Source organism: Hippopotamus amphibius, chromosome 3, assembly GCF_030028045.1.
Source record: "Hippopotamus amphibius kiboko isolate mHipAmp2 chromosome 3, mHipAmp2.hap2, whole genome shotgun sequence".
Lineage (NCBI taxonomy): Eukaryota > Metazoa > Chordata > Mammalia > Artiodactyla > Hippopotamidae > Hippopotamus > Hippopotamus amphibius.
The window spans coordinates 158,680,181-158,707,273 of NC_080188.1; the positions used below are offsets into that span (position 1 = coordinate 158,680,181).

The following is a 27,093-nucleotide window of genomic DNA, read 5'->3' on the forward strand; positions in this document are numbered from 1 at the left end:
ATCTGAGAGAGTTAGGGCTGGGCTTCTCAAGGAAGGCTAAACATGTATTTCAGGTGCCAGAAAAGTAGATGTAAAAAAATTTTTTCTGAAAAATTTTATATCTAATATATTTTAAAAGACATGGCAATAGACACCTTGGGCAGAATTAGAATGCTGTATGTCTCTGTTACACATATTTTAAAGTTTAATACTGTTTTTTATTTTGATTTACAAGGGCAGATTAGAGCACTCAGTCTTTTCAGAGAAGTCTTACTCAAGTCCTAGGGCATACCAGAAAAGGGTGTTCCAGGCAAAGAAAGAGCAAGTGCAAAGGTCCTGTGGCAAGAAAGCGTTTAGCCTCTTCTAGAGGTAGGAAGAAGGGACAGGAACAGTATGATTGAGGTAGGAGCTGAAGCTGGTGGGAGATGTAGGCAGGGGCCTGGTCTCAAGGAGTGGTTTTAAACACTGATTATGCAGGAGAATTCCTTGATTTTTTTTCTTTTAACTTTTGATCCCAGGCCTTACTCCAAGAGAATTAACTGGTCTGGGATGGGGTTGTGAAACTGGTATTTTTTTAAAGTTCCTTGGATGATTCCAACTTACAGGCAGGATGAAGAACCACTGACATGGGGCCTTGTAACCAGTCAGAAAGACAGAAAAGTAAATGGTGAAAAATACAGACCCTAGGATCAGACAATCTGGTTTTGAATCCCATTTCTGTCACTGATTACCTGTGTGTTCAAAAGCACATTACTTAAGCTTCCTGTTCCTCAGTTTCCCCATCTGAAAAATGGGGACAGTAGTTTACCCACTTCGTAAACTTGTTTGTAGGATTAACAAGGTAATACGTACAATGGTCTTAGAAAGCATGTATTAGAAAGCATGTATTGGGCTTCCTTGATGGCGCAGTGGTTGGGAATCCACCTGCCAATGCAGGGGACAATGCAAGGTTCAATCCCTGGTCCAGGAAGATTGCACATGCCATGGAGCTACTAAGCCTGTGCACTACAACTACTGAGCCCTGTGTGCTACAACTACTGAAGCCTGCTCACCTAGAGCCCATGCTCCGCAATAAAAGAAGCCACCGCAACGAGGAACCCATGCACCACAATAAAGAGTAGTCCCTGCTTGCCACAACTAGAGAAAGCCCACGTGCAGCAATGACCCGATGCAGCCAATAAATAAATACATAAATTTATTAAAAAAAAAAAGAAAGCATGTATTAAGGATGCAATGACCACTAACTCTGACCCCTCTATATGAGCAATAATGGACGCTTGGCCCAGGTTAGAGGCACTGGAGGTGAAAAGGCAGAGTCAAATTATATATTTGGAAATAGAATAAACAGAACTTGCTGAAAATCAGCTGACAGAGATGAGGAAAAGAAGGGAATAAAAGATGGTTTCTATGTTTGGGACTTTAGCAATTGGATGGGAAGTGGTAACATTTTACCAAGATTGGTACAGAAGAGGATACACCTATTTAAAAAGTGGGGAGAAAGTGTGGAAAAGTCTTTTTAGAGAATAATGAAAATAATTGGCTAACTGCTCATTTGTTATTTGTGATCTTAAATTTATAGAAAATAAACAGTCAGCCTGTTTGGACAAATTTCTCCAACTTCTTGGGCATAGATTGGTATAGAGCAGATAGCTGACTCCAACCACAGTTAAGTCTTTCTGGGTAAACATGAAATAAACAGAGAAGGTCAAGGAAGTACATGGTGTCTTCAAAGAAGTGCTTATGATGATGGACCACAGAATTAAAGCCAGATTCTCCTCATCCCAGGGAGTCTTCCACAATCCTCATCAACTTTTTTTTTTAATTAATTAATTTATTTATTGGCTGTGTTGAGTCTTCATTGCTATGCGCTGGCTTTCTCTAGTTGCAGAGAGCTGGGGCCACTCTTTGTTGTGGTGCATGGGCTTCTCATTGCAGTGGCTTCTCTTGTTGAGCACGGGCTCTAGGCACGCGAGCTTCAGTGGTTGTAGCACGTGGGCTCAATAGTTGTGGCTCGCGGGCTCTAAAGGGCAGCCTCAGCAGTTGTGGCACACGGACTTAGCTGCTCCGTGGCATGTGGGATCCTCCTGGACCAGAGATCGAACCCACATCCCCTGCCTTGGCAGGCGGATTCTCAACCACTGCGCCACCTGGGAGGTCCCCCTCATCAAGTTTTTTTTTTTTTTTTTTGGTGTTTTATTTTTTTTATTTTTTTTATTTTTTGGGGGGTACACCAGGTTCAATCAACTGTTTTTATACACATATCCCCGTATTCCCTCCCTTCCTTGACGCCCCCCCCTCAGGTCCCCCCCACCCTCCCTGCCCCAGTCCTCTAAGGCATCTTCCATCCTCGAGTTGGACTCCCTTTGTTATACAACAACTTCCCACTGACTATTTTACAGTTGGTAGTATATATATGTCTGTGCTACTCTCTCGCTTCTTCTCAGTTTCCCCCTCACCCCCCGCCCCCTCCCATACCTCGAGTTCTCCAGTCCATTCTCTGTATCTGCTTCCTTGTTCTTGTCACTGAGTTCATCAGTACCAGTTTTAGATTCCGTATATGTGAGTTAGCATACAATATTTGTCCTTCTCTTTCTGACTTACTTCACTCTGTATGACAGATTGTAGTTCTATCCACCTCATGACATATAGCTCCATCTCATCCCTTTTTATAGCTGAGTAATATTCCATTGTATATATATGCCACATCTTCTGTATCCATTCATTTGTTGATGGGCATTTAGGTTGCTTCCATGTCCTGGCTATTGTAAAGAGTGCTGCAATAAACATTATGGTACAAGTTTCTTTTGGGATTATGGTTTTCTTTGGGTATATGCCCAGGAGTGGGATTACTGGATCATATGGTAGTTCTATTTGTAGTTTTTTAAGGAACCTCCAAATTGTTTTCCATAGTGGCTGTACCAACTTACAGTCCCACCAACAGTGCAGGAGAGTTCCCTTTTCTCCACACCCTCTCCAACATTTGTGGTTTCCAGACTTTGTGATGATGGCCATTCTGATTGGTGTGAGGTGATACCTCATTGTGGCTTTGACTTGCATTTCTCTGATGATGAGTGATGTTGAGCATCTTTTCATGTGTTTGTTGGCCATCTGTATGTCTTCTTTGGAGAAATGTCTATTTAGGTCTTCTGCCCATTTGTGGATTGGGTTATTTCCTCATCAAGTTTTGATTGGGTTTTCTCCTGTCATCCCAGCAGGAGCTCCTAGCATGATGCTTGTATTAGTTCTCTACTGTTGCATAGCAAATTATCACAGACTTAGCAGCTTAAAACAACACCCAATTATAAGCTCTCACTTCTGTAAGTCAGGAGTCTGGGCACAGCAGTTCAGGGTCTCCCAAGGTTAATGTCCAAGGGACTATATTCTCATTTGGAGCTCAGGGTGTTCTTTCCAGCTAATGTAGTTGAAGGATAATTCAGTTCCTTATGGTTGTAGGACGGACATCGCATTTTCCCACTGGCTGTTAGCTGGGAGCCACTCTCAGCTCCTAGAGGCCACCCACATTCCTTGCCACATTGTCTCCTCCATCTTCAAAGTTAACAAGGGAGATTCTCCCTCACTTTGAATCCCTCTCACACTTTGAATTTCTTCTTCAGGAAGAGCCCAGTTCCTTTAAGGGCTCACCTGATAGATCAGGTCCATCTGGATAACCTCCTTGTCTTAAGAGTAGCTAAGCCATAAAAAAAAAAAAAAGTAAAGTAAAATAAAATAAAATAAAATAAAAAAGTATCTATGCCATATAACATAACCCAATCATGGGAGTGACTATCCAATCATATTTTGCAAGTCCTGAGGATTTTACAGGGCTTCTTCACCAGAGGCAGGAATCTTCGGGCCATCCTAGAATTCTGCCTACCACATTAGAAAAGAGTCCTTTAGCCCAAGAGGGCTTCTGACCTAGATTCTGGATATGAAGGGAGAAAATCAGATTCTGTGATACATTCCCCTAGAATTGAACTACTCTGGAGGCTGATTTAGGAAATAAGACCTATTGCTCTGCTTCATCACCAGCCTTAAGCATCAATGTTTCCTCAGTCCCCAGATTTCCAACCTTTCCCTCTTCTCTCTGTCCCCTCATGGGGTGATCTCCCCCATTCCCAAGACTTCATCTACCCCCAACTCACTGAAACCTCTCAAATCTTCAACTCCAGACCTACCCTCTCTCCAGAGCTCCAAATTCATGGTTTACTTACAACTGCCTGCTGACTATCATTGCCTATATGTCCCATAAACAGCCCAAACTTTATACATCCAAAATGAAACTCATTCTCTTCCTCACCAAATGTGTTTTTCCTCTTCTATGCTCCAAGCCTGGGAGTTATTGTCAACTCCTTTCTCCTCCATAGTCTGCCAGTTTCACCTACAATTTATCACTCAGATCTTTCCCTCTATCCCCATTGCCTCTGTCTTGGTCCAGTCCCTCACCGCCTCCTGCCTGTCCTGGTCCAGTCCTCACAGCCTGAATTATTCTAACGATGCCCCACTAGCTGCTTCTAGCTTGCTCCATTCTTATGCATTCTTCACTCTGCCATGGTTATCTACTTAAAACAGCAACCTTGTTGAACTGTTTTGCTGCCTAAAATTCATCAGTGTTTCCCATTGCCTATAGGATAACCAATTCAATATAAGAAAACTTGATAGCTATGATTAAACACCTCAAGGAACTATGCATTGTGTTAGCTCTGAGAACACTGTATTGAACAAGACAGAGGTAGCTCCTGCCCTCACAGAGCTTACAGTCCTGCAACAGAGACAGATATTAATTATGAAAGGGAAAACGAGGTGACTGTGTGGACATGTATAACAAAGGGAACCATCCTCATCTGAGCAGTAAGGAAGGGCTCCCTGAGGAAGTGGGAGGATAGTGACCCTTGAAGGATGAGTAAGAGTTCACCAGGTCAAGGGAAAAAATGAGGAAAGTGTTCCAAGGGGAGAAAACAACATGAGGAAGGATCTGAAGTTCTGAAAGAACACAGCAGTGTGGCTGGCTCCTAGAGAGCAAAAGTTGAGCAAAACTATATATATATGTATAAAATGAAACTGGAAAAATAGAGAAAGACAAGATTATGGGTGAGCTTATAAGCCATGCTAAGAATCTGGGACATTACCCAAAGGGCAATGTGAGGGTCCATTGAAGGGTTTTAAGGAGGAGAGTGACAAGGTTTGCTTTTTTTTTTTTTAAGATTACACTGGATCTGACTGGATGGATTGGATTGGATTTGGGTCAAGACCCAGAGCAGAGAGATCAGCTGTGAGACCACAGTAATAGTCCAGGTGAGATGATGGAGATTTTGACTAGGAGGATGGCAGAGGGGATAGAAAGCAAACAAAATCAAGAGATACCTAAGAGGTAGAATGATAAGTCTTGGTAACTGCATATAAAAGGTGACGGGGAGAGAGAAGCAAAGGATGGCTCCCAGGCTTAGGACCTGAGCTACTAGGTAAACAGTAAAGCTTAGACTAAGAAAGATGATGGTGCAAGTTTATGGGGTAGAAATACTGAATTTGGCTTTAGACATGGTAAGTTTGATACCTGCAAGATATCCAAGTGGAAATGTAGAATAGGCAGAGAGACACATGAGTCTAGAGCTCAGATTTGTATGGCTTAGGAGTAAACTAAATTACCTAAAGAGAGCACGCAGAATAAGAAAAGAGGCTCCAGGACTGAGTCCTGAAAAATGCTAACATTTAGAGGTCAGATAAAAAGCAAAAGTGAGAAAAAGAACTGTGTCCATAACAGGATAGCAGGAAGACTAAGAGAATCTGATATCATGGAAGCCAAGGAGAATGTTCTAGAAGGGAGGGGTCAACAGTTCCGAGGCATGGCATAGGTCGGTGATCATTTACATAATTATTCATTGTCTGCCTCCTGCGTACTATTTCCTCCTCATTTCCTGCCATTTCCCTGAGCCCATCCTTTATACTCTAACACCAATCTCACCTAACCTCTCTTGAACCATGCAATGTATCCTCATGCATCCTCCCCTTTTCATGAGCAGTCCTCTCTCATTCCTAAATCCCCAACCCTGAACCCCTCCATCCCTTCTCAGAATCACCTGGTGAACACTATCCATCCTTTAATACACTAAGCTGCTCAGACATCATCCACTCTTAGGCCTTCTTTGACCACCTCCTCCCCAAATTGAATCAACACATTTCTCATTCTATTTGTTTACCTGGTATATAGCTCTATGGTTCTGCTCATCCTACTATATTGTCATAACTTATTTAATGTCTGTATCCTCTACTTAACTATGTGCTGCTTGAGGGCAAGGAGAATTTGGTATTCTGCTTTTTTTATGGCTATACTTGACATAGTATCAGATACATGACTGGCTTCAACAAAGATTCTGGACCTTATTGCTGCCTATACCACCTAGGGAATGCACATGTCCTGAGCTGGGATAAAGGACCACAGGAGTTACTGGCATGGAGCAGGAGGCAAAGACAACTGAAGAGTACTCAAATAACAACTGAATCAACTGCTTCATTGGTGCCAGACCACTAAGCTCTTCACAGTGCCCTTGCCCAGTGTTCACAACACCCCTTTAGCAGGTGTTGGCATCACCCTCACTTTACAGATGAGAATATGGAGGCTAGAGAAGTTAAGTCATTTGTCCAAGCTCAGACCCTGGCAAGAGGAGCCAGGACTTGAAGGAACCCAAGTCTGTTTGATTCCAGAGCCCCATACTCTTAAGTCCAGCTAGCACTTGAGCTTGAAGGACGTTCCTTGCGCTGATTCAAATTTGCACAGTACAGTACTGGGCTTGTGCTATGTGGGCAGTAGGGTGCAGCTGCTCCCAGCCCATCTTGCCCACTCCAGCAGCTAGTGGCTCTGCTTGGCCAGAGCCATGAGGGACAAAAGCAAAACGTCTATGAAGGGTTTGCTCCGCGGTATTTATTTGTCAAGGCCCTGGGGTCCCGGGAGCAGGTTGGAGGGGTGCCCAAGAGTGAGCCAATCGCTGCAATGTCGGACACTAAGTTGGGAATGGAAGTGAAAGGTGAGGGAGCCAGAATGGAGGGGATCGAGCTAAGTTGCCAGGTCTTGGGCAATTTCAAGCCCAAGGCTCTGGGCCAAGGACAAGCCACTGTGCCTAAAATAACCTCCCAAGAGAGTCTTAACTGATCGTTTTGCAATTGTTATCCCAGTTCTGACTTTTAGGTCAATGTTCACTAGCACTGATTGGACCCCTATTATATGTTAGCACCATGAAAGTTACAAAGACCTGGTCTTCTGCAGAGACAGGGCAAGCCCACAGGACACAATGAGAGGGCTGTATAAAGCAATACACAATGCAGTGCCAACCTGTGCAGTCCCAGCCAAAGGCAGCAGGAATTCCCAGAAAGGAGAGAGCAGGGTGTGCTGGCACAGGCAGTGGGGGCTTCTTGGAGCACATGACCTGAGAGGAGGAAGACAGAGTAGAAGAGAAGATCTTTTCAGGTAGGAAGAAGAGGGGAAGCAAGGGTGAGGCGGCAGCAACGAGAAGTAATTGTTTCTCGGGCTACGTGAAACCTTCCTGTGGAACAAAGTGTTCTTGTTGGAGAAAAATGGGATCTGAAGTTAGAAGAGTAGGGAAGATAAGATGATAGAGGTCCTGGATCCAAGAATATTGATCAAATAAATTTACCATGCAGAATCCAAAAGTGCATTATATGGGCAATGAGAAATCATCCAGGCTTTCAAAAAGCAATTAAGAATAAACATCTAATTTCAGGAAGATTTATTTGGTGGTAGTGTTTGAGATGGATTAGAGCAGAAACGACTAAAGTTAAAAAAAAAATGTCCAAAAAACAAACAAAAAAAACACAGATAAACCCTGAATGCTTCTTTGAGTATCCACTAAAAGTATGACTTCATGCAAACTTAATAAACACAGTCTTTCTCCTGCCAGTCCAATGCAGAAGACATTCATTAATCCCATAATTACCTATTAAGGACCTGCTACGTGCCAAGGATTATACTGGGTCCTGGGGACGCAGTGAACAATAAAACAAAGTTCTGGACCTCATAAAGGTTAGCCTCAGATGGGTGGGGAAGACAACACAAAAGCAAACCCATAATTACATCAACATAAATCCAGGCACGAAGTGCTATGAAGGAAAGTAAAGCAGGGCATTGGGCAGAGAACTGGTGGCATAAAGTGGTCAGGGAAGATCTCTCCAAGAAAATGCCATAGTATTTCAAACCCAGAGAACAGGCAAAATGGAGATGCCACTGCTAGAAATAAGAATACTGAGAAGGTGACTCTTTGGAAGAGTACAGAGAAAGCGGGGAGTCTTGTTTCAAGTGCAGCAGGCTTGTGTTAAAAGCAGGATATCCACGCAGAAATGTCAGGATGCTAGAATTCTAATGTGCAAGATCAGAGGAAGATAAAGCTTAGCCATGTAGATTTTAAAATCATCCATTGATATTTGAGAGATAAGAACTTCTCTACAAAACTAATTTACATGAAATGCAAGTAACTAAGGGACTGAAAAAAATGGAGTATAAGATACAAACAGTTTTATCATATCGCCTATGATAATCCCCACCCTCCAGCTTCTGGAACCTCAGGAGTAGGCAGTGAGCTTGATAGGCAGTAAGCCAGTAACAAAATAATAATACGCATACTAATAATTGAGGCTCATACACAACCAACCATCCAAAAAAACTCCTGTCTCCTGTTCCTTCAAACCCTTAGGCATGGATGTTGGGACAGCGCTATCCCTCTTCTTTACTGACTCCTTGGACCATATGTTGCCCCTTTGTGACTGCTTCTGCTGACAGCTTTCAATGTTTTAATGTTTGGGAGAAAGGAATTTGGAAAGCAAAATAAACAAATTTTAAGCTGACCATTCCTGCCTTCCTAGAAATGGCAAGAATTAATGTTGGGATAGACTCAAGGGGCTCCATTTTGCCCGGAACTGTCCCAGTTTCAGCACTGTAAGTCCTGAATCTTGGAGAAACCCCCCAGCCCCAGACAAACTGGGAGGGTTGGTCATTCTATGACTGCTGTGACTTTGACTGCTATACCCTGTGTCTGACCTGCATGATGCAACACAAGGCTTTACATCTCTAAAGAGACATCAGCACAGTCAAGTCACATGCTTAGTTTCCCAAGCCCTAGCCAAACTGCTACCCTAGAAACTGGGTTCTCTTTCCCACCCAGACAGAGGAGCTGTATCAGAAATTCCTAGGTATGTGATGACCCTGGAGTCCTCAGCCTTCTTTTCCCACCATCTCACACTCAGCCCCAGCTACCACTTAAACCAGCCCCAATCCACGCCAGTGGCCACCCTCTGCCCAGCCCTGGCCAGCAAACTGGTAGGGCCTAGGGGGTCAAAGTTGGATTATCAGAGAGGGAAAGAGGGGAACCCATCCTAGGTGGTGATGTGCTCTGCAACAGCAAATCACAAGAAAGGGGAACCCCAGATAAATTACAGTCTGCTGACCTTGAGAGAAGTGCAGTTTGCGTCTTTGAGTTACAAAAAAACCGGAAATGCTCACTGAAGAGTCAATTTCGGAGTTTTGGGTCCAAAGCTCCAAATGACTGACTCACCTTCAGAGCAGAAACCATGTGAAAGCCCTGATATTAAGGTGCAGAGCATATGGTCATCCAGAAGCCACAGTATTTGAAACTCACAGATCTTGGGAAAGGTCACAGATCATTTCTCCTGATTATTAGAGGCTTCTCCAAAATTATAAGGAAGATTCAAAGAAAATGCCAAGACTGATATTCATCTCCCTTGTTACAGAATTTTCCTGCCTGACAAGGTTAAACAAACAATAAGCAGGGGACACAAGCCTCCAGGAATCATCCTTATTTGGCCCCTTGTCACCATGACTGCTTGTGTGCATGTTAAAATGTAGAATTTCAACTAAGCTCTGTAGGTATCCTTGCCCAATCTGCACACACAAATCCTATTAACTGAACTACTAATAGCCAAGGGGAAGGGTAGATGTTATTGTTGCCTTTTTAAACTGAATTGTCTAGGAAATTGCCTCAGACCCCAAAGGAAGATTACTGTCAAAATTTCCAACCACCCAAACACGTGATCCTTGAACCAGGCCTTTCTCGGTCCCTCCCCGCAGGGCTCAGCCTGACTGACGTTGTCAGGCTGTTGCAAGATTGCATCACTGACCTTTGCAATTTTCTGGCCAGTCCAATTTCCCCCTCCTCTCCCTGCCCTCTCCCTTTCTCTGCTTGAAGCGCTTTGGCCCAGTGTCTCTCCTTTTCCCCTACTTGCTAACTCTGGTGTATGGATAATCAAAGCTAAACCAGAACACTCCCCACAAAGGTGATGAAGTTTAATCCTAGTTAAAACAACCCTACCTTCCTCATGCTTCCAAGAGTTCTGTCTACTCTAGCTTCTTACCCAAGCTGTCTACTCTCACTCTTCTGCCGCTAAATGTTTTCTATGCTGAGCAGAGCTGGTACAGTGGTGTTGCCCCCCAGATCCAGGGAAGTGGCATATAAATTATTACAGAAAGTATGAAAGATTTGTAGTTCAGACCAGCAGACAAACTTTTCCCAATGGCCCCCCTTCCATGTTCACCTCCCCCCAGCCCCCAACTTCACTTCTCAAGTGGGAGTGGGGACAATTCGGATTTAATGACAGTTCCTTGATACACAGAAGTATAGATACAAACACCTACAGGCACAGAGACTATCACACACACACATACACACACACACACACACACACATACACACACACACCCACCCATCTGTGCATAAAGGGCACCCTCAATGAATAGCTATCTATCAAGGGACCCTAGCAATGCAAGCACCTGTGAATAAAACCAGTCAGACCAGAAATAAATAGTATAAGCACACACCGCGTTATGAAGAACCTGGAGACCGGTTCTGTTCATTACCCGGATCTCTCCCCCTTGCCTCCTACCTCGAATCCCTAGACATGTGACAAGACAACAAACCTTCGGAATAAAAACTAAGTTTTCAGTTCGGTAGAACCTCAGGTGTCCTTATAAGGGACAGACTGCCCAGGACGAGGGAAGCTTTGACCTAACCACACCACTAAGAAAGAGGTCAGAAATGGACACGGATGTAGGCCTGGGTTCCGGGCCCTCACCCCTGTACATCCAGCCGCCGCCCCGCCCCGCCCCTTGCCCACCAGGCTCACGCGGCGGAGCCGGCGTGCACAGCTCGTGGCTGCCTCCCCCAAGGTCCCTGCCCCGCTCCTCCCCCTCCCTCCTCTTCCTCCCCCTCCCTCCTCTTCCTCCCCCTCCCTCCTCTTCCTCCCCCTCCCTCCTCTTCCTCGCCCTAAGCCCTCGCCGCTCTTCTTCCCCCTCCTCTCTCTGGCTGGTGCCGCAAGGGCCCCAGCCCCGCGAGCCCAGGAGGCGGGGCTCGGAGAAAGAATATAAGAGGCCCCGGGGCGCTGACCGGGGGCCAGTCGCGGAGTCTCCGTCCGGAAGAGCCGCGGCTGTGGAGGAGGAGGAGGAGAACCACGCGAAGCGCGGCATCAGCACACACGGTGGTCGCCGACCCGGATTGCGCTGCCTGCTGCTCGCGCGGCGCCCTTAGGTGAGCCAGGCGGGGAAGAGCGCTGTGGGGCGCGGGGACCCGGGTGGGCTCCCCTCTCGGGCCTCCCCTGAGAGAGCCGAGGGAGGGCTACTTGGGAAGCTGCAGCCGTCCTTCGGTGGCTAAAGGTCCCCTCTCCTGCCCTGCTTCTCCCTCAGGTCCCTCCCATCCCGCGAGCCCGGAGAAGAGATGGAAAGGGTCCAGGAGCTGATTCCTCTGGCCAAAGAGCTGATGGCCCAGAAGCCCAGCGGGAAGCTGGTGAAGCTGTACGTGCTGGGCAGCGTGCTGGCGCTCTTTGGCGCGGTGCTCGGCCTGATGGAGACCTTGTGCAGCCCCTTCACGGCCGCCGACCGCCTGCAGGAGCAGGAGGCAGCGGTGGCCGAGCTCCAGGCCGCCCGGGAGCGAAAGGCCCTCCAGGAGCGGGACCTGCTGGAGAAAAGCAAGCCGCTGGAGGCCGTCCAGGGCTGCCGGGCCCTGTCCAACCGGCTGCACGCCTCCTAGCAACCCTGGGGGCCGGCAGAGGGAGGGGGAGAGAGACACACAGAGAGGAGAGTGAGCCAGAGCGCGAGGGTCAGGCTCGATTGGGCCTCTTGTGCTGTTTGAACTTGCTTCTGAGAAGCCACTGACTTTTAGAACTAAGCTACATGCGGATGCACGGGAGGGAGTTTGGCGTTGAATTTTGCTGCTGTGCAGCACTGCAGAAGGATGACATGTCCAAAACTAGGTACCTTCCAGATGAGTGCACCTAGAATTTTGCACTAGGGTGAAAGGAGGAGAACTGCTTTTTATATTATTATTGCTGTTATTATTATTATTACACTGACCATCATTTTGCATTTTGAAATAAAAAACGTTTTGTATTATAGCTCAGCATCTGACTCCTGAGGGGCATGGTTCCCTGAGGTGGGCAGCAGGGAGAGCCCGGGCATTGCTGGGGAAAGGGGTTCCCTGAGCCCAGTGGAGGGAGCGGTTTTCTGAAGGTCAGGCAACACTTCCTTCACTGCTCCGCACTCTGATATTGATGTTACGTGGTTGTAAGTCTGCTGAGGATTTGTTTTTGCTTTGTGTTAGGAATGTGGAGAGAGAAGTTTTTCTAAGTCCCACCAGACTCAGCAGATCAGAAGATAAATCAACTTCTGAGCTAGAGTAAGTAAATGAGAGATACTGATTAATTCTGGGGCAGAAAACCTATTTGCCATCTCACACCTGTGCACCAGAGGATCCCATGGCTGATACCTCTTTCTTCCTAACTGTATTTAGTGGATGGGGGAGGGGAAGAGAGGGAGGGAGAGAGTGACAGAGGGAGGGAGGAAGGGAACTAGCTGGCTGGTAGGAAAAGAGGGAAAGCAATCTCCCAAGAACACTTAATTGGACGTCTAGCTCTACCCAGCCTTCCTCCTCACAAACTGAATCACAGTAAGAAGGTCTAGGTTAAGGCGGGAAAAGACTGGTTGTCACAGGCCTGAGTCCTCTTCCTCCAGGCACAGAACTTGCTCTGTGGTAATGACTTGTCCAGTGGCTCTGTAGGGCTTAGCAGAGGGAATTTTAAACAATGGATCTTAAAGAAGTAGCTAGGGACATGGGCCTGATGCCACTCTCCTCGCGATTTTAATATGTGTCCTGCCCTAACCAGGTACAGACATTTCTCCACTCTCACTCTCCACGGCTATGCATTTTTGCCAAACATAGCAAAGCTTGTGCCATCGCCTCTGACCAGACTCTCTCCACTACCAACCTCTTCCTGCACACGCGCCCTTCCATTTTATTTCTGCCAGTTCAACTCTTACCCAGTGTTCATGGCCTTGATCAAATGCCATCTCTGCCTGAAATCCATGCTTATCACTTCAAACAAAAGAGCAGTCAGACTGGGGTGAGGTTAATCAAGGGAAAAGACACGTATTTAAAGGAAAAGAAGGATATCGGTGGACCCACTGTTCTCCCAGTTTCTAAAATGAGAAACTTGACCCTATATTAAGGTGACATGACCTCACCTTAAATATCCAAAAAACTTCTCAGGAATTCACCCCATTTTATTCTTCCAGTTTTCCTTCCCAAGTGCCTCTCCTATTATGTCTATTATTCTTCCACCCATGCAGCCACCCTCTGTTCCAGCTGTCAACATCTCAAACTACCTCCTGTATGCTCTAGCACATTCACCCCAAAACATCCACTGCCAGACTGGGGACTGTGCCCTTCCTCCTGCTGCTCATCCCTCAGAAACATCAGCGCCTAAACTCCTGTCCAGGTTTTCCAGTGTCTCATGATCTGCTTGCATCTCAGCCCTCCCACCTGATGCCCCGCATGAATCCTGGGAACTTTCTAGTCCCTTCTGGTGTTTCACACCTTTATTCACATTACTCTTCCCACAGGAAGGCCCACCCACACACAATCGCCACAACTTCTGAAACCACATATTTCAGATTCTCCAACAGATTTGAATATTTTGCCTCTTGTCAAACTATATATCAAACCATGTACTCTGATTCAGGGTTTAGAAGGTAATGCCTATGCTTTCTGGTTTGCCTATATATAAAAATACATATATTTTATATATTTGCCTAAATATATAGGAAATGCCTATGTATTTTTAGTTTGGAAGGTTACGTCTCATGCCTATACATGTACAAACTACCCAACCCAATCAAATCCAAGTTATTGGAATCTTCTCTGTCCTCACTGATCTTTTCATTTCTCTTAATTTTTACAGGTCATTCAGTCTGGGTCTCATACTGGATCATGCAATAATGACTTTTTGCCCAGTTGTTTTATGGAGGTGGTCATCTTTCTCAAAGCATAATCTTCTTGATGTCTTTCTCTTTAGTGATGAAGGAAATTATCAAGTCCTAGGCAAATAGTAGATTCTTAATATATACTTGATTTCTCAATTAGTCTGCTTATAACATTAGAGCATTGGCTCTCAATGAGAAGGGGAGCAGTTTTGTCCTCCAGGAGACATTTGAAAATGTCTGGAGACATTTCTGCTTCTCTGGTAATGAAGGAGGGGAACTCCTGCTGGCATCTAATGAGTTGAAGCTAAGGATGTCATTAAATATCTCATAATGCACAGGGCTGCCACTCACAATAAAGAATTCTCTAGTCCAAAATTTCAATAGGGCTGAGACTAAGAAAGCCTCGGTTAAAAGAAAGTAAAGGAAAGGGGTTTACTTAATAGTTTTAATAGAATCAGGGTATTGAGGTGGTCTCGAAAGACTACGTCTGATTGTGATCAAACAAAAGTCCCTCTCTCAACAGAGGGACAAAAATGGTCCTTGGCCCTATCCTGTCTGGCAATTTTATTAGCAACCTAGGAGAAGTGACAGAAAGTACACGTATCAGTTCTATTTGATGATGCAGAGCTGAGATAGTAGAGTCTGGATTAAAAAAGACTCAACAGGCTAGAACCATACACTGAGGCTAACCAACTGCAACTGAATATGGAAGAAGATACAGCACAGAATTCAGGTCCAAAAATCAGCTGCATGACCAAAGAATTAGACTTATTCTAGCAGCAGATCATATGAAAAAGACCTAGGTATTTTCACGGATTACAAGCTCAGTATAACCCAATGAGGGCCTGTGACAGTGCCACTAAAATAAACTAGCACCTTATTAGTAGAAGTGGAATGTCCAGGAAAACGGAAAAGGAGGTGATTTTGTTTTACTTTGCAGTCTGGCAGGTGGGAAACCAAAGAAGTTAAGTCAGACTGCCTGGATTTGCTTGGGTTTGACTCCTCTATTTGCTTGGACCTGTTGCTTATAAACTCTCTGCCTCAAGTTATTTTAATTCTTTCCTCATCTATAAAATAGTATTTTCCACATGAGATAATTTTGCAGATTAAATGAGATAATGCATATAAAGTGTTTACACTGGTAGATGGAATATAGTAAGCTTTCAGCCAAAGATAGTTGTTGTTGTCATTGTTATATTTCTAGAAAGACCTTGACAAACAAAAACCTGCTTGGATCAGAGTAACTTGGACAGGTAAAAGTCCAGAAACTCTGTCACATACAGAATAATCGAATGGATCTAGAGAAGATAAAATACAGTAGTGTCACATAACAATTGCCTCCAAATATTGGAAGGGGCTGCCATATTGGTCCAACAAAGTCTAATAAAATACACTTATTTTACGTGGCTTGAAAAATTCAGAAACAGAACTAGCAAGTAGGAATACAAGGAAGCAGATCATACGTCGTTAAGAAATCAGAGTAATTCAAAATAGAATGAGTTGCCTTGTGATATATAGTAAGCTCCCCATTACTAAAAGTGCCCAAGAGCAGTAGCAAGAAGAACTATAATCCTGTAGCTTGTGAAACAAAAACCACAATCACAGAAATATAGACAAAATGAAAAGGCAAAGACTTTGTACCAGATGAAGGAACAAGATAAAACCTCAGAAAAACAACTAAATAAAGTGGAGATAGGCAACCTTCCAGAAAAAGAATTCAGAATAATGAAAGTGAAGATGATCCAGGACCCTGGAAAAAGACTGGATGCAAAGATCAAAAAGGTGCAAGAAATGTTTAACAAAGACCTAGAAGAATTAAAGAGCAAACAGAGATGAGCAATATAATAACTGAAATGAAGAATACACTAGACGGAACCAATGGCAGAATAATTGAGGCAGAAGAACAGATAAGTGACCTGGAAGACAGAATAGTGGAAATCACTGCCACAGAACAGAATAAAGAAAAAAGAATGAAAAGAAATGAAGATAGCCTAAGAGACCTCTGGGACAATACTGAACACACCAACATTTGCATTATAGAGGTCCCAGAAGGAGAAGAGAGAGCAAAAGGACCTGAGAAAATATTGGAAGAGATTATAGGTGAAAACTTCCCTAACATGGGAAAGGAAATAGCCACCCAAGTCCAGGCAGAGAGTCCCAGGCAGGATGAACCCAAGGAGAAACACGCCAAGACACAGAGTTATCAAATGGACAAAAATTAAAGACAAAGAAAAGTTATTAAAAGCAACAAGGGAAAAATGACAAATAACATACAAGGGAACTCCCATCAGGTTAACAGCTGATTTCTCACAGAAACTCTGCAAGCCAGAAGGGAGTGGCACAATATATTTAAAGTGATGAAAGGGAAGAACCTACAGCCAAGATTACTCTATCCAGCAAGGATCTCATTCAGATTCAATGGAGAAATCAAAAGCTTTACACACAAGCAAAAGCTAAGAGAATTCAGCACCACCAACCCAGCCCTACAATAAATACTAAAGGAACTTTTCTAAGTGAGAAACGTAAGAGAAGAAAAGGACTTACAAAAAAAAACCCAAAACAATTAAGAAAATGGTAATAGGAACATACATACTGATAATTACCTTGAATGTAAATGGATTAAATCCTCCAACCAAAAGACACAGACTGGCTGAATAGATACAAAACCAAGACCCATATATATATGCTGTCTATAAGAGGCCCACTTCAGACCTAGGGACACATATAGATTGAAAGTGAGGGGATGAAAAAAGATATTCCATGCAAATGGAAATCAAAAGAAAGCTGGAGTAGCAATACTCATCAGATCAAATAGACTTTAAAATAAAGAATTTTACAAGAGATAAGAATAATGATTATAAATATATATGCACCCAATATAGGAGCACCTCAATACATAAGGCAAAGGCTAACAACTAGCAAAGAAGAAATTGACAGTAACACAATAATAGTGTTATTATTAATAGTAAGTTAACACCCCACTTACACCAATGGACAGATCATCCAGACAAATTACTAATAAAACACAAGCTTTAAATGACACAATAGAGCAGATAGATTTAATTGATATTTATAGGATATTCCATCTGAAAACAGAAGATTACACTTTCTTCTCAAGTGCACACGGAACATTCTCCAGGATAGATCACATCTCGGGTTGCAAATCAAGCCTCAGTAAATTTAAGAAAATCGAAATCATATCAGGCATCTTTTCTGCCCACAACGCTATGAGATTAGAAATAAACTATAGGGGAAAAAAACATAAAAATTATAAACACATGGAGGCTAAATAATATGCTACTAAATAACCAACAGATCACTGAAGAAATCAAAAAGGAAATCAAAATATACATAGAGACAAATGACAATGAAAACATGACAATCCAAAACCTATGGGATGCAGCAAAAGCAGTTCTAAGAGGGAAGTTTATAGCAATATAATCCTAACTCAAGAAACAAGAAAAATCCCATATAAACAATCTAGCCTTACACCTAAAGAAACTAGAGAAAGAAGAACAAACAAAACCCAAAGTTAGTAGAAGGAAAGAAATCATAAAGATCAGAGCAGAAATAAATGAAATAGAAACAAAGAAAACAATGGCAAAGATTAGTAAAACTAAAATCTTGTTCTTTGAGAAGATAAACAAAATTGAAAAACCCTTAGTCAGACTCATCAAGAAAAAGATGGGGAGGACTCAAATTAATAAAATTAGAAATGAAACAGGAGAAGTTACAACAGACACCGCAGAAATAAAAAGCATCATAAGAGACTACAACAAGCAGCTATATACCAATAAAATGGACAACCTGCATGAAATGGACAAATTCTTAGAAAGGTATAAACTTCCAAGATTGAATCAGGAAGAAACAGAAAATATGAACAGACCAATCACAAGTAATGAAATTGAAACTGTGATTAAAAATCTTCCAACAAACAAAAGTCCAGGGCCAGATGGCTTCACAGGTGAATTCTATCAAACATTTAGAGAAGAGCTAACACCCATCCTTCTCAAACTCTTCCAAAATATTGCAGAGGAAGGAACACTCCTAAACTCATTTTATGAGGCCACCATCACCCTGATACCAAAACGAGACAAAGATACTACAAAAAAAAAGAAAGAAAAGAAAATTACAGACCAATATCACTGACGAATATAGACGCAAAAATCCTCAAAAACATGCTAGCCAACAGAATCCAACACATTAAAAGGATCATATACCACGATCAAGTGGGATTTATCCCAGGGATGCAAGGATTCTTCAATATATGCAAATCAATCAATGTGATACACCATATTAACAAAATGAAGAATAAAAACCATACGATCCACAGATATAGAGAACAAACATATGGACACCAAGTGGGAAAAATGGGGAGGGTTGAGGGGGATTGAATTGGGAGATTGGGTTGCCATATATACATTACTAATAAGAAAAAAATACCAAATTGTACACTGTAAATATATGCAGTTTATTGTCTGTTAAAAAAAAAAACAACCATATGACCATCTCAATAGATGCAGAAAAAGCTTTTGACAAAATTCAGCACCCATTTATGATAAAAACTCTCCAGAAAGTGGGCATAGAGGGAACTACCTCAACATAATAAAGGCCATATATGACAAACCCACAGCAAACATCACTCTCAATGGTGAAAAACTATAAGCATTTCCTCTAAGACCAGGAACAAGACAAGGATGTCCACTCTCGTCACTAGTATTCAACATAGTTTTGGAAGTCCTTGCCACAGCAATCAGAGAAGAAAAAGAAATAAAAGGAATCCCAGTTGGAAAAGAAGTAAAACTGTCACTGTTTGCAGATGACATGAAAAACCTATGTCTCTGTACTGTATGCAGACACATAGAAAATCCTAAAGATGCCACCAGAAAATATCTAGAGCTAATCAATGAATTTGGTAAAGCTGCAGGATACAAAATTAACACACAGAATTCTCTTGCATTCCTGTACACTAACAACAAAAGATCAGAAAGAGAAATTAAGGAAACAATCCCATTCACCATTGCAACAAAAAGAATAAAATACCTAGGAATAAACCTACCTGAGGAGGTAAAAGACCTGTATCAGAAAACTATAAGAGGGCTTCCTAGGTGGCGCAGTGGTTAAGAATCCGCCTGCCAATGCAGAGGTCACGGGTTCGATCCCAGCTCCAGGAAGATCCCACATGCCGCGGAGCAACTAAGCCCGTGTGCCTAAAAATAAAATAAAAAAAAAGAAAACTATAAGACACTGATGAAGGAAATCAAAGATGACACAAACAGATGGAGAGATATACCATGTTCTTGGATTGGAAGATCAATATTGTGAAAATGGGGCTTCCTAGGTGGCACAGTGGTTAAGAATCCACCTGCCAATGCAGGGGACACGGGTTCGAGCCCTGCTCCGGGAAGATCCCACGTGCCATGGAGCAACTAAGCCTGTGCACCACAACTATTGAGCCTGCGCTTTAGAGCCCGTGAGCCACAACTATTGAGCCCATGTGCTGCAACTACTGAAGCCCACGCACCTAGAGCCCGTGCTCCACAACAAGAGAAGCCACGGGCAATAAGAAGCCTGTGCACCACAATGAAGAGTAGCCCCCAATCACCAAAACTAAAAAGAAAGCCCATGCACAGCAAAAAAGACCCAACACAGCCAATAAAATTAATTAATTAATTAATTTTAAAAAAATATTGTGAAAATGACTATACTACCTAAAGCAATCTACATATTCAATACAATCCTTATCAAATTATCAATGGCATTTTTTATAGAACTAGAACAAAAAATCCTAAAATTTGTATGGAGACAAAAAAGACCCCAAATAGCCAAAGCAATCTTGAGAAAAAAAAAATGGAGCTGGAAGAATCAGATCCCTGACTTCACACTATACTGCAAAGCTACAGTAATCAAGAAAATATGGTACTGGCACAAAAACAGAAATATAGATCAGTAGAACAGGATAGAAAGCCCACAGATAAACCCACGCACCTATGGTCAACTAATCTGACAAAGGAGGCAAGGATATAAATGGAGAAAAGAAGAGTGTCTTCAATAAGTGGTGCTGGGAAAACTGGACAGCTACATGTAAAAGAATGAAATTAGAACACTCCCTAACACCATGCACAAAAATAAACTCAAAATGGATTAAAGACCTAAACGTAAGGCTGGACACTATAAAACTCTTAGAGGAAAACATAGGAAGAACACTCTTTGACATAAATCACAGCAAGATCTTTTTTGTTGTTGTTGGCATTGGGTGTTCTTTTCTTTTTTTTAACAGACAATAAACAGCATATATTTAGAGTGTACAATTTGGTATCCCAATCTCCCAATTCATTCCCCCCCAACCCTCCGCGCTTTCCCCACTTGGTGTCCATGTGTTTGTTCTCTACACCTGTGTCTCTATTTCTGCCTTGCAGTTCCTCTTTCATAGTTGTTAGCATTTGCCTTATGTATGGAGGTGCTCCTATATTGGGTTCATATATATTTATAATTGTTATCTCCTCTTCTTGGATGGATCCCTTGATCTTTATGTAATATCCTTTCTTGTCTCTTGTAACATTTTTTTATTTTAAAGTCTATTTTATCTGATATGAGTATTGCTACTCCAGCTTTCTTTTGATTTTCATTTGCATGGAATATCTTTTCCCATCCCCTCACTTTCAGTCTGTATGTGTGCCTCGGTCTGAAGTGGGTCTCTTGGAGACAGCATATATATGGGTCTTGCTTTTGTATCCATTCAGCCAGTCTGTGTCTTCTGGTTGGTGCATTTAGTCCATTTACATTCAAGGTAATTATTGATATGTATGTTCCTATTACCATTTTCTTAATTGTTTTGTTGTTGTTTTTGTAGGTCCTTTTCTTCTGTTATGTTTCCCACGTAGAAAAGTCCCTTTAGCATTTGTTGTAGGGTTGGTTTGGTGGTGCTGAATTCTCTTAGCTGTTGCTTGTCTGGCAAGCTTTTGATTTTTCCATCCAATCTGAATGAGATCCTTGCTGGGTAGAGTATTCTTGGCTGTAGGTTCTTCCCTTTCATCACTTGAAATATATCATGCCACTCCCTTCTGGCTTGCAGAGTTTCTGCTGAGAAATCAGCTGTTAACCTGATGGGAGTTCCCTTGTATGTTATTTGTCGTTTTTCCCTTGTTGCTTTTAATAACATTTCTCTGTCTTTAATTTTTGTCAGCTTGACTACTATATGTCTTGGCATGTTTCTCCTTGGGTTTATCCTGCCTGGGACTCTCTGTGCTTCCTGGACTTGGGTAGCTATTTCCTTTCCCATGTTAGGGAAGTTTCCAACTAGAATCTCTTCCAGTATTTTCTCAGGTCCTTCCTCTCTCTCTTCTCCTTCTGGGACCCCTATAATGCAAATGTTGTTGCATTTAACATTGTCCCAGAAGTATCTTAGGCTGTCTTCAGTTCTTTTCATTCTTTTTTCTTTATTCTTTTCCACATCAGTGATTATAACCATTCTGTCTTCCAGGTCACTTATTCACCCTTCTGCCTCAGTTAATCTGCTGTTGGTTCCTTCTAGTGTATTTTTCATTTCAGTTATTGTGTTACATATCTCTGTTTGTTTGCTCTTTAATTCTTCTAGGTCTTTGGTAAACTTTTCGATCTTTGCATCCAGTCTTTTTTCAAAGTCCTGGATCATCTTCACTATCATTATTCTGAATTCTTTTTCTGTAAGAGTGCCTATCTTCTCTTCATTTAGTTGTTTTTCTAGGGCTTTATCCTGTCCCTGCATCTGGTACAAAGTCCTCTGCTTTTTCATTTTCTCTATCTTTCTGTGGCTGTGGTTTTCAGTTCCACAAGACAAAATACTGCTGATACTGCTTGATACTGCTGTCTGCCCTCTTGTGGAGGAAGCTATCTAGAAGCCTCCTGTGTGCTTCCTGATGGGAGGGACTGATGGTGGGTAGGGCTGGGTGGGCAGAGCTCAGTAAAACTTTAATCCGATTTGGTTGGCGAAGCTCAGTAAAACTTTAATCTGCTTGTCTGCTAATGGGTAGGGCTGTGTTCACACCTTGTTGGTTGTTTGGCCTGAGGCCTCCTAGCGCTGGAGCTTACAGGCTCTTTGGTGGGGCTAATGGCGAACTCTGGGAGGGCTCAGGCCAATAAGCACTTCCCAAAACCCCTGCTGCCAGTGCCCCTGCCTCCTCCTCCTCAGTGAGCCACAGCTGCCCCCCACCTCGGCAGGCAACCCTCCAACACCAGCAGGTAGGTCTGGTTCAGTCTCCTATCAGGTCACTGCTCCTTCCCCCTGGGTCCTGGTGAGCACAGTTTTTTGTGTGTGCTCCAGGAGTGGAGTTTCTGTTTCCCCCAGTCCTGTGGAGGTCCTGCAATCAAATCCCGCTGGCTTTCAAGGTCTGATTCTCTGGGGATTCCTCCTCCTGTTGCTGGACTCCCAGGTTGGGAAGCCTGATGTGGGGCTCAGAACCCTCACTTTAGTGGGTGGACTTCTGCAGTATAACTGTTCTCCAGTTTGTGAGTCACCCACCCAGCATTTATGGGATTTTATTGTAATGCGATTGCGCCCCTCCTACCATCTCATTGTGGCTTCTCCTTTGTCTCTGGATGTGGGGTGGGTTTTTTTGGTGAGCTCCAATGTCTTTCTGTTGATGATTGTTCAGCAGTTAGTTGTAATTCTGGTGCTCTTACAAGAGGGAGAGTGCACATCCTCCTACTCCGCCATCTTAATCCTATCTCTAGCAAGATCTTTTTTGACCCACTTCCTAGAGTAATGGAAATAAAAATAAAAATAAATAAGTGGGACCTAATGAAACTTAAAAGCTTTTGCACAGCAAAGGAAACTATAAACAAGATGAAAAGACAACCCTCAGAATGGGAAAAAATATTTTCAAACAACCCAACAGACAAAGGATTAATCTCCAAAATATGCAAACAGTTCACGCAGCTCAATATCAAAAAAACAAAAAACTCAATCAAAAAATGGGCGGAAGACCTAAATAGGCATTTCTCCAAAGAAGACATACAGATGGCCAAGAGGCACATGAAAAGCTGCTCAACATCACTAATTATTAGAGAAATACAAATCATACTACAATAAGGTATCACCTCACATCGGTTAGAATGGGTATCATCAGAAAATCTACACACAGTAAATGCTGGAGAGGGTGTGGAGAAAAGGGAACCCTCTTGCCCTGTTGGTGGGAATGTAAACTGATACAGCCACTATGGAGAACAGTATGGAGGTTCCTTAAAAAACTAAAAATAGAATTACCACATGACCCAGCAATCCCACTACTGGGCATATACCCAGAGAAAGACATAATTCAAAAAAACACATGCACCCCAATGTTCCTTGCAGCATTATTTACAACAGCCAGGACATGGAAGCAACCTAAATGTTCATCAACAGATGAATGGATAAAGAAGATGTGGTACATATATACAATAGAATATTACTCGGCCATAAAAAGGAACTAAATTGGGTCATTTGTAGAGATATGGATGGACCTAGAGACTGTCATACAGAGTGAAGTAAGTCAGAAAGAGAAAAACAAATATCATGTATTAACACATATATGCGGAATCTAGAAAAATGGTATAGATAAGCAGGTTTGCAAAGCAGAAATAGAGATACAGATGTAGAGAACAAACATGTGGACACCAAGGAGGGAAAGGTGGGGGTGGGATGAATTGGGAGATTGGGATTGCCATATATACATTAATATGTATAAAATAGATGACTAAGAAGAAAAAAGTCGAATTGTACACTTTAAACACATGCAGTTTATTATATGTCAATTATATCTCAATAAAATTCTTTTTAAAAGGGGATAAATAAATAAATAAATAAATAAATAAATAAATAAAGTGCCCAAGCAAAGGATGCCAGAGATGGTATAAATTGGAGAGGAGATTTCTGAACTTGGAAGGAGGTTAGTTACAGGATTTCTAAGGTCCCATCCAATTATATGATGCTAGGATTCTGTTTACTATAACACCGAATAGGGAATGTATTTCCCATTCCAGCCTGCTTCTCTAGAACCCACCCCTCTTCTCTACATTTTCAATGCTTCTTTGTTCTTTTCCTTAGCATGCTGAGAAATACTTCCTTTCTTGCTGAATAACTATTAAAAGTAATGAATTTAATTAAAAAATAATTTCCTAATTGTGTACTTAATATAAAAATAAACTATTTCCTGATTAAGTTTACTTAACTAATGTTCTTGTCTCTTACAAAATACCTTAACTTCACTGTTGAACCTTATGGTACTCACAGTTAGTCACAGTAAAACACTTATTAGTCACCCTGCTCTTTACAAAACACCACAAAACTCTAATCTATTAACAGAAATAAATATGTATACATAATTTTGTGCTATATCAGATGCAAACTTTTACTATGTTCTAGTGAAAATAAATAGTAAGTATCAACTGTGAAAATATTTAAAAGTTTCACACTTTCTCAGGAAAAGTTTGATTATTGTGTAATTATGGTCACCACAACCAGTTTCAAACCCATCGGCTCAATCAATCACAACTCACTTCAGGTGACACACTTTTACTATTACAATCAGTAATAGTCCCTCACTTCTACAGGTCATTTAACCAGGAAGTGACTCATCCCATGAATATAATTCAGAGTGCCAACCAATCAACAAATAAATATGCTTCTACAGATGATGTCCGTCCACTTATGACCAGGAAAGTACACCAAACTCTGAACTTCGTGCTTTCCCAAACCAAAAGGTACACTTCCTGGGTTCCTTGTGTTCAGACTCTATTGGTCCTTCAGATCTGCTGCCAGGTAAGTCAGTCTCAACAATAACCTGAATTTGACTAATTTCACTGAGTTCTCACTGCTGCTAAAATTTCTAACCAAGTACGTCTTTGTATAAAATCATTAGATCTCAGTCTTTGTGTAAAGTAATTAGAAATTTTAGTTTACAGATGTACATTCTGGTAAATGATTATACCTAGGCCTTTAGGTCATTGGACATTTTGTCTGGGAGGTATACTATTGAGTACTAGTAATAGTAATTACTATTAGTAATTAGTAATTAGTAGGTCTTGTATAAGTTCATTAGACTCTTTTTTTCTTTCTTTTTTTTTGGAGGCATACCATTTGATAACTATATTTGCCATTGAACTGCTATTCCCCTGTTGCTCACTTTGCTTTTGCTTTTGTTTATCTATATCATAAGGTTTTATTTTATGTTTTTATTTTGTACTGAAATGCTTTATTTCTTTTTTTTTTAAAGCTCTTTATTGGAATATAATTGCTTTACATTGTTCTTCCAGTTGCTTAAATGCTTTGTTTCTGTTACACAAATAAAGAAGTGTTCCATAAGGAATGGCCCAATAAGTCATCAATCCAATCCAAGTTGGTCCTAGGGGACAACAGTTGGAGCTGCATTAGACTGCTGACCAATTCAGGAAAAGGCAAATGATCAAACTTGGCTTTGGGTCCCCTTCAAAACTTCCGTGAGAGCACTCTTTGTCTCACCAAGGTGTGAAAGAAGTTCACTTTTAGTCTATATTCTGGGGTCAAAGATTGTCAGGTCATTGATTGTACCGCCCTTTCCTAACTTTTGCTTAGAAAGTTAACCCAAGATACCATTCACAAGCACACAATATTACTAAGTAGCCTTTCTTGTCTTTCTTGGGTTCTTCTGTATCAAAGCTGCAAACTCCTCTCTGAAGAACTTCTGCTTCCTGTTGCAATAGAATCCCAAACTCTTGCACTTACTTTGATAAAGAGCAAAAACTTTGAGTTTAGAATAACAATGGTCATCATGGGGGAACTTTGGACATATCAAAGTCAATAAATTAATTCATTTGAGGAACCCCCAAATAAATTAACACATTTAGGAGGAACCCCAGAAATCTAAAAAGTCAGTAGTTAACTTCTTTGATTAGTATGCTAAGGCCTAAAAAACAAAATGCTAATTCCAGCATGGTCTCTCTCAAAGACTCTAATACCTTCTGAAACCCACCCTAATTTCACTTCTCTCTCTTCCACTCACCTTTCCCTGACCTTCTATATGAGCCACTCTTTTTTCAGAGTTTTCTTTGGAAAAGAAGCAATTACATTGTAAATTTGCTAAACCAGAAGGTATCCCTAAAGAAGTTAAATTTAAACCCTGATCTGTAGCCATATTAAGAGTTAAAATTAAGGATTTTCCTAAATCTCAGGAAGCCAGGTAAAAAAATTTTACATAATTTAGGATTTTATTGGGTACTTATTCTTCTGGACTAGATCTTTACCAATTAGTTCAGTGAATTGTTAATCCTTCAGCTGGAGAAAAGTATTTAAAAGCAGCAGGCACAGTAAAAAAGGAAAAATTTAAATAACTCAGCTGTATAAATGAAAAAAAAAAGTGCCTTAAGAGGGCAAGAAAAAATAGAAAATATAGTACAAAAGACAAATTCCAAACGCCTTTCTTTTAAAGATACACTGGACAAAAATTCAAAATTATAAATTAAAAATGAAAACAGACTTCAGGAAACTTTCAAAGAGCATTCTGGAGTAAACCCAACAGGTGAAGTAAAGGAGACTTGTCTTTTTCATATTTTTTTCTTTTAATGAGCTCACAAATATGGATTAGGGAATTTAATAAGAAAAAAATTAATTGAAATCCAAAACTGGCAGTTTAAAAATACCCAATATGTGACTAGCCATTTTCAGAGAGGCTTGGAAAGTAAATAAGCTAGACATCAACAGAACTTATGGTTCTCCAGATAAAACAGCTGGCTCCTGAAGGAAAAACAAGACTAAAAAGTCCTCCATCCTCTAAGAACTGGGAGCCTATAGATAAAGATGTGCGTAGATATTGCAAGTATTAGGGTCTTTGGAAGAAAAAAACGTTCTGTTT

The 27,093-nt window shown here is 41.8% G+C and overlaps 1 protein-coding gene across 1 annotated transcript; it reads left to right on the forward strand.

Annotated features, from left to right (window-relative positions):
• Positions 1-11,414: 11,414 nt before the first annotated feature.
• G0S2 (G0/G1 switch 2) lies at positions 11,415-12,403 on the forward strand. Its single transcript, XM_057728402.1, has 2 exons — positions 11,415-11,522; positions 11,678-12,403. Exon 2 carries the CDS (start codon positions 11,709-11,711, stop codon positions 12,018-12,020), a length of 312 nt encoding a protein of 103 aa, XP_057584385.1. The 5' UTR covers positions 11,415-11,522; positions 11,678-11,708; the 3' UTR covers positions 12,021-12,403.
• The last annotated feature ends 14,690 nt before the right edge of the window (positions 12,404-27,093 follow it).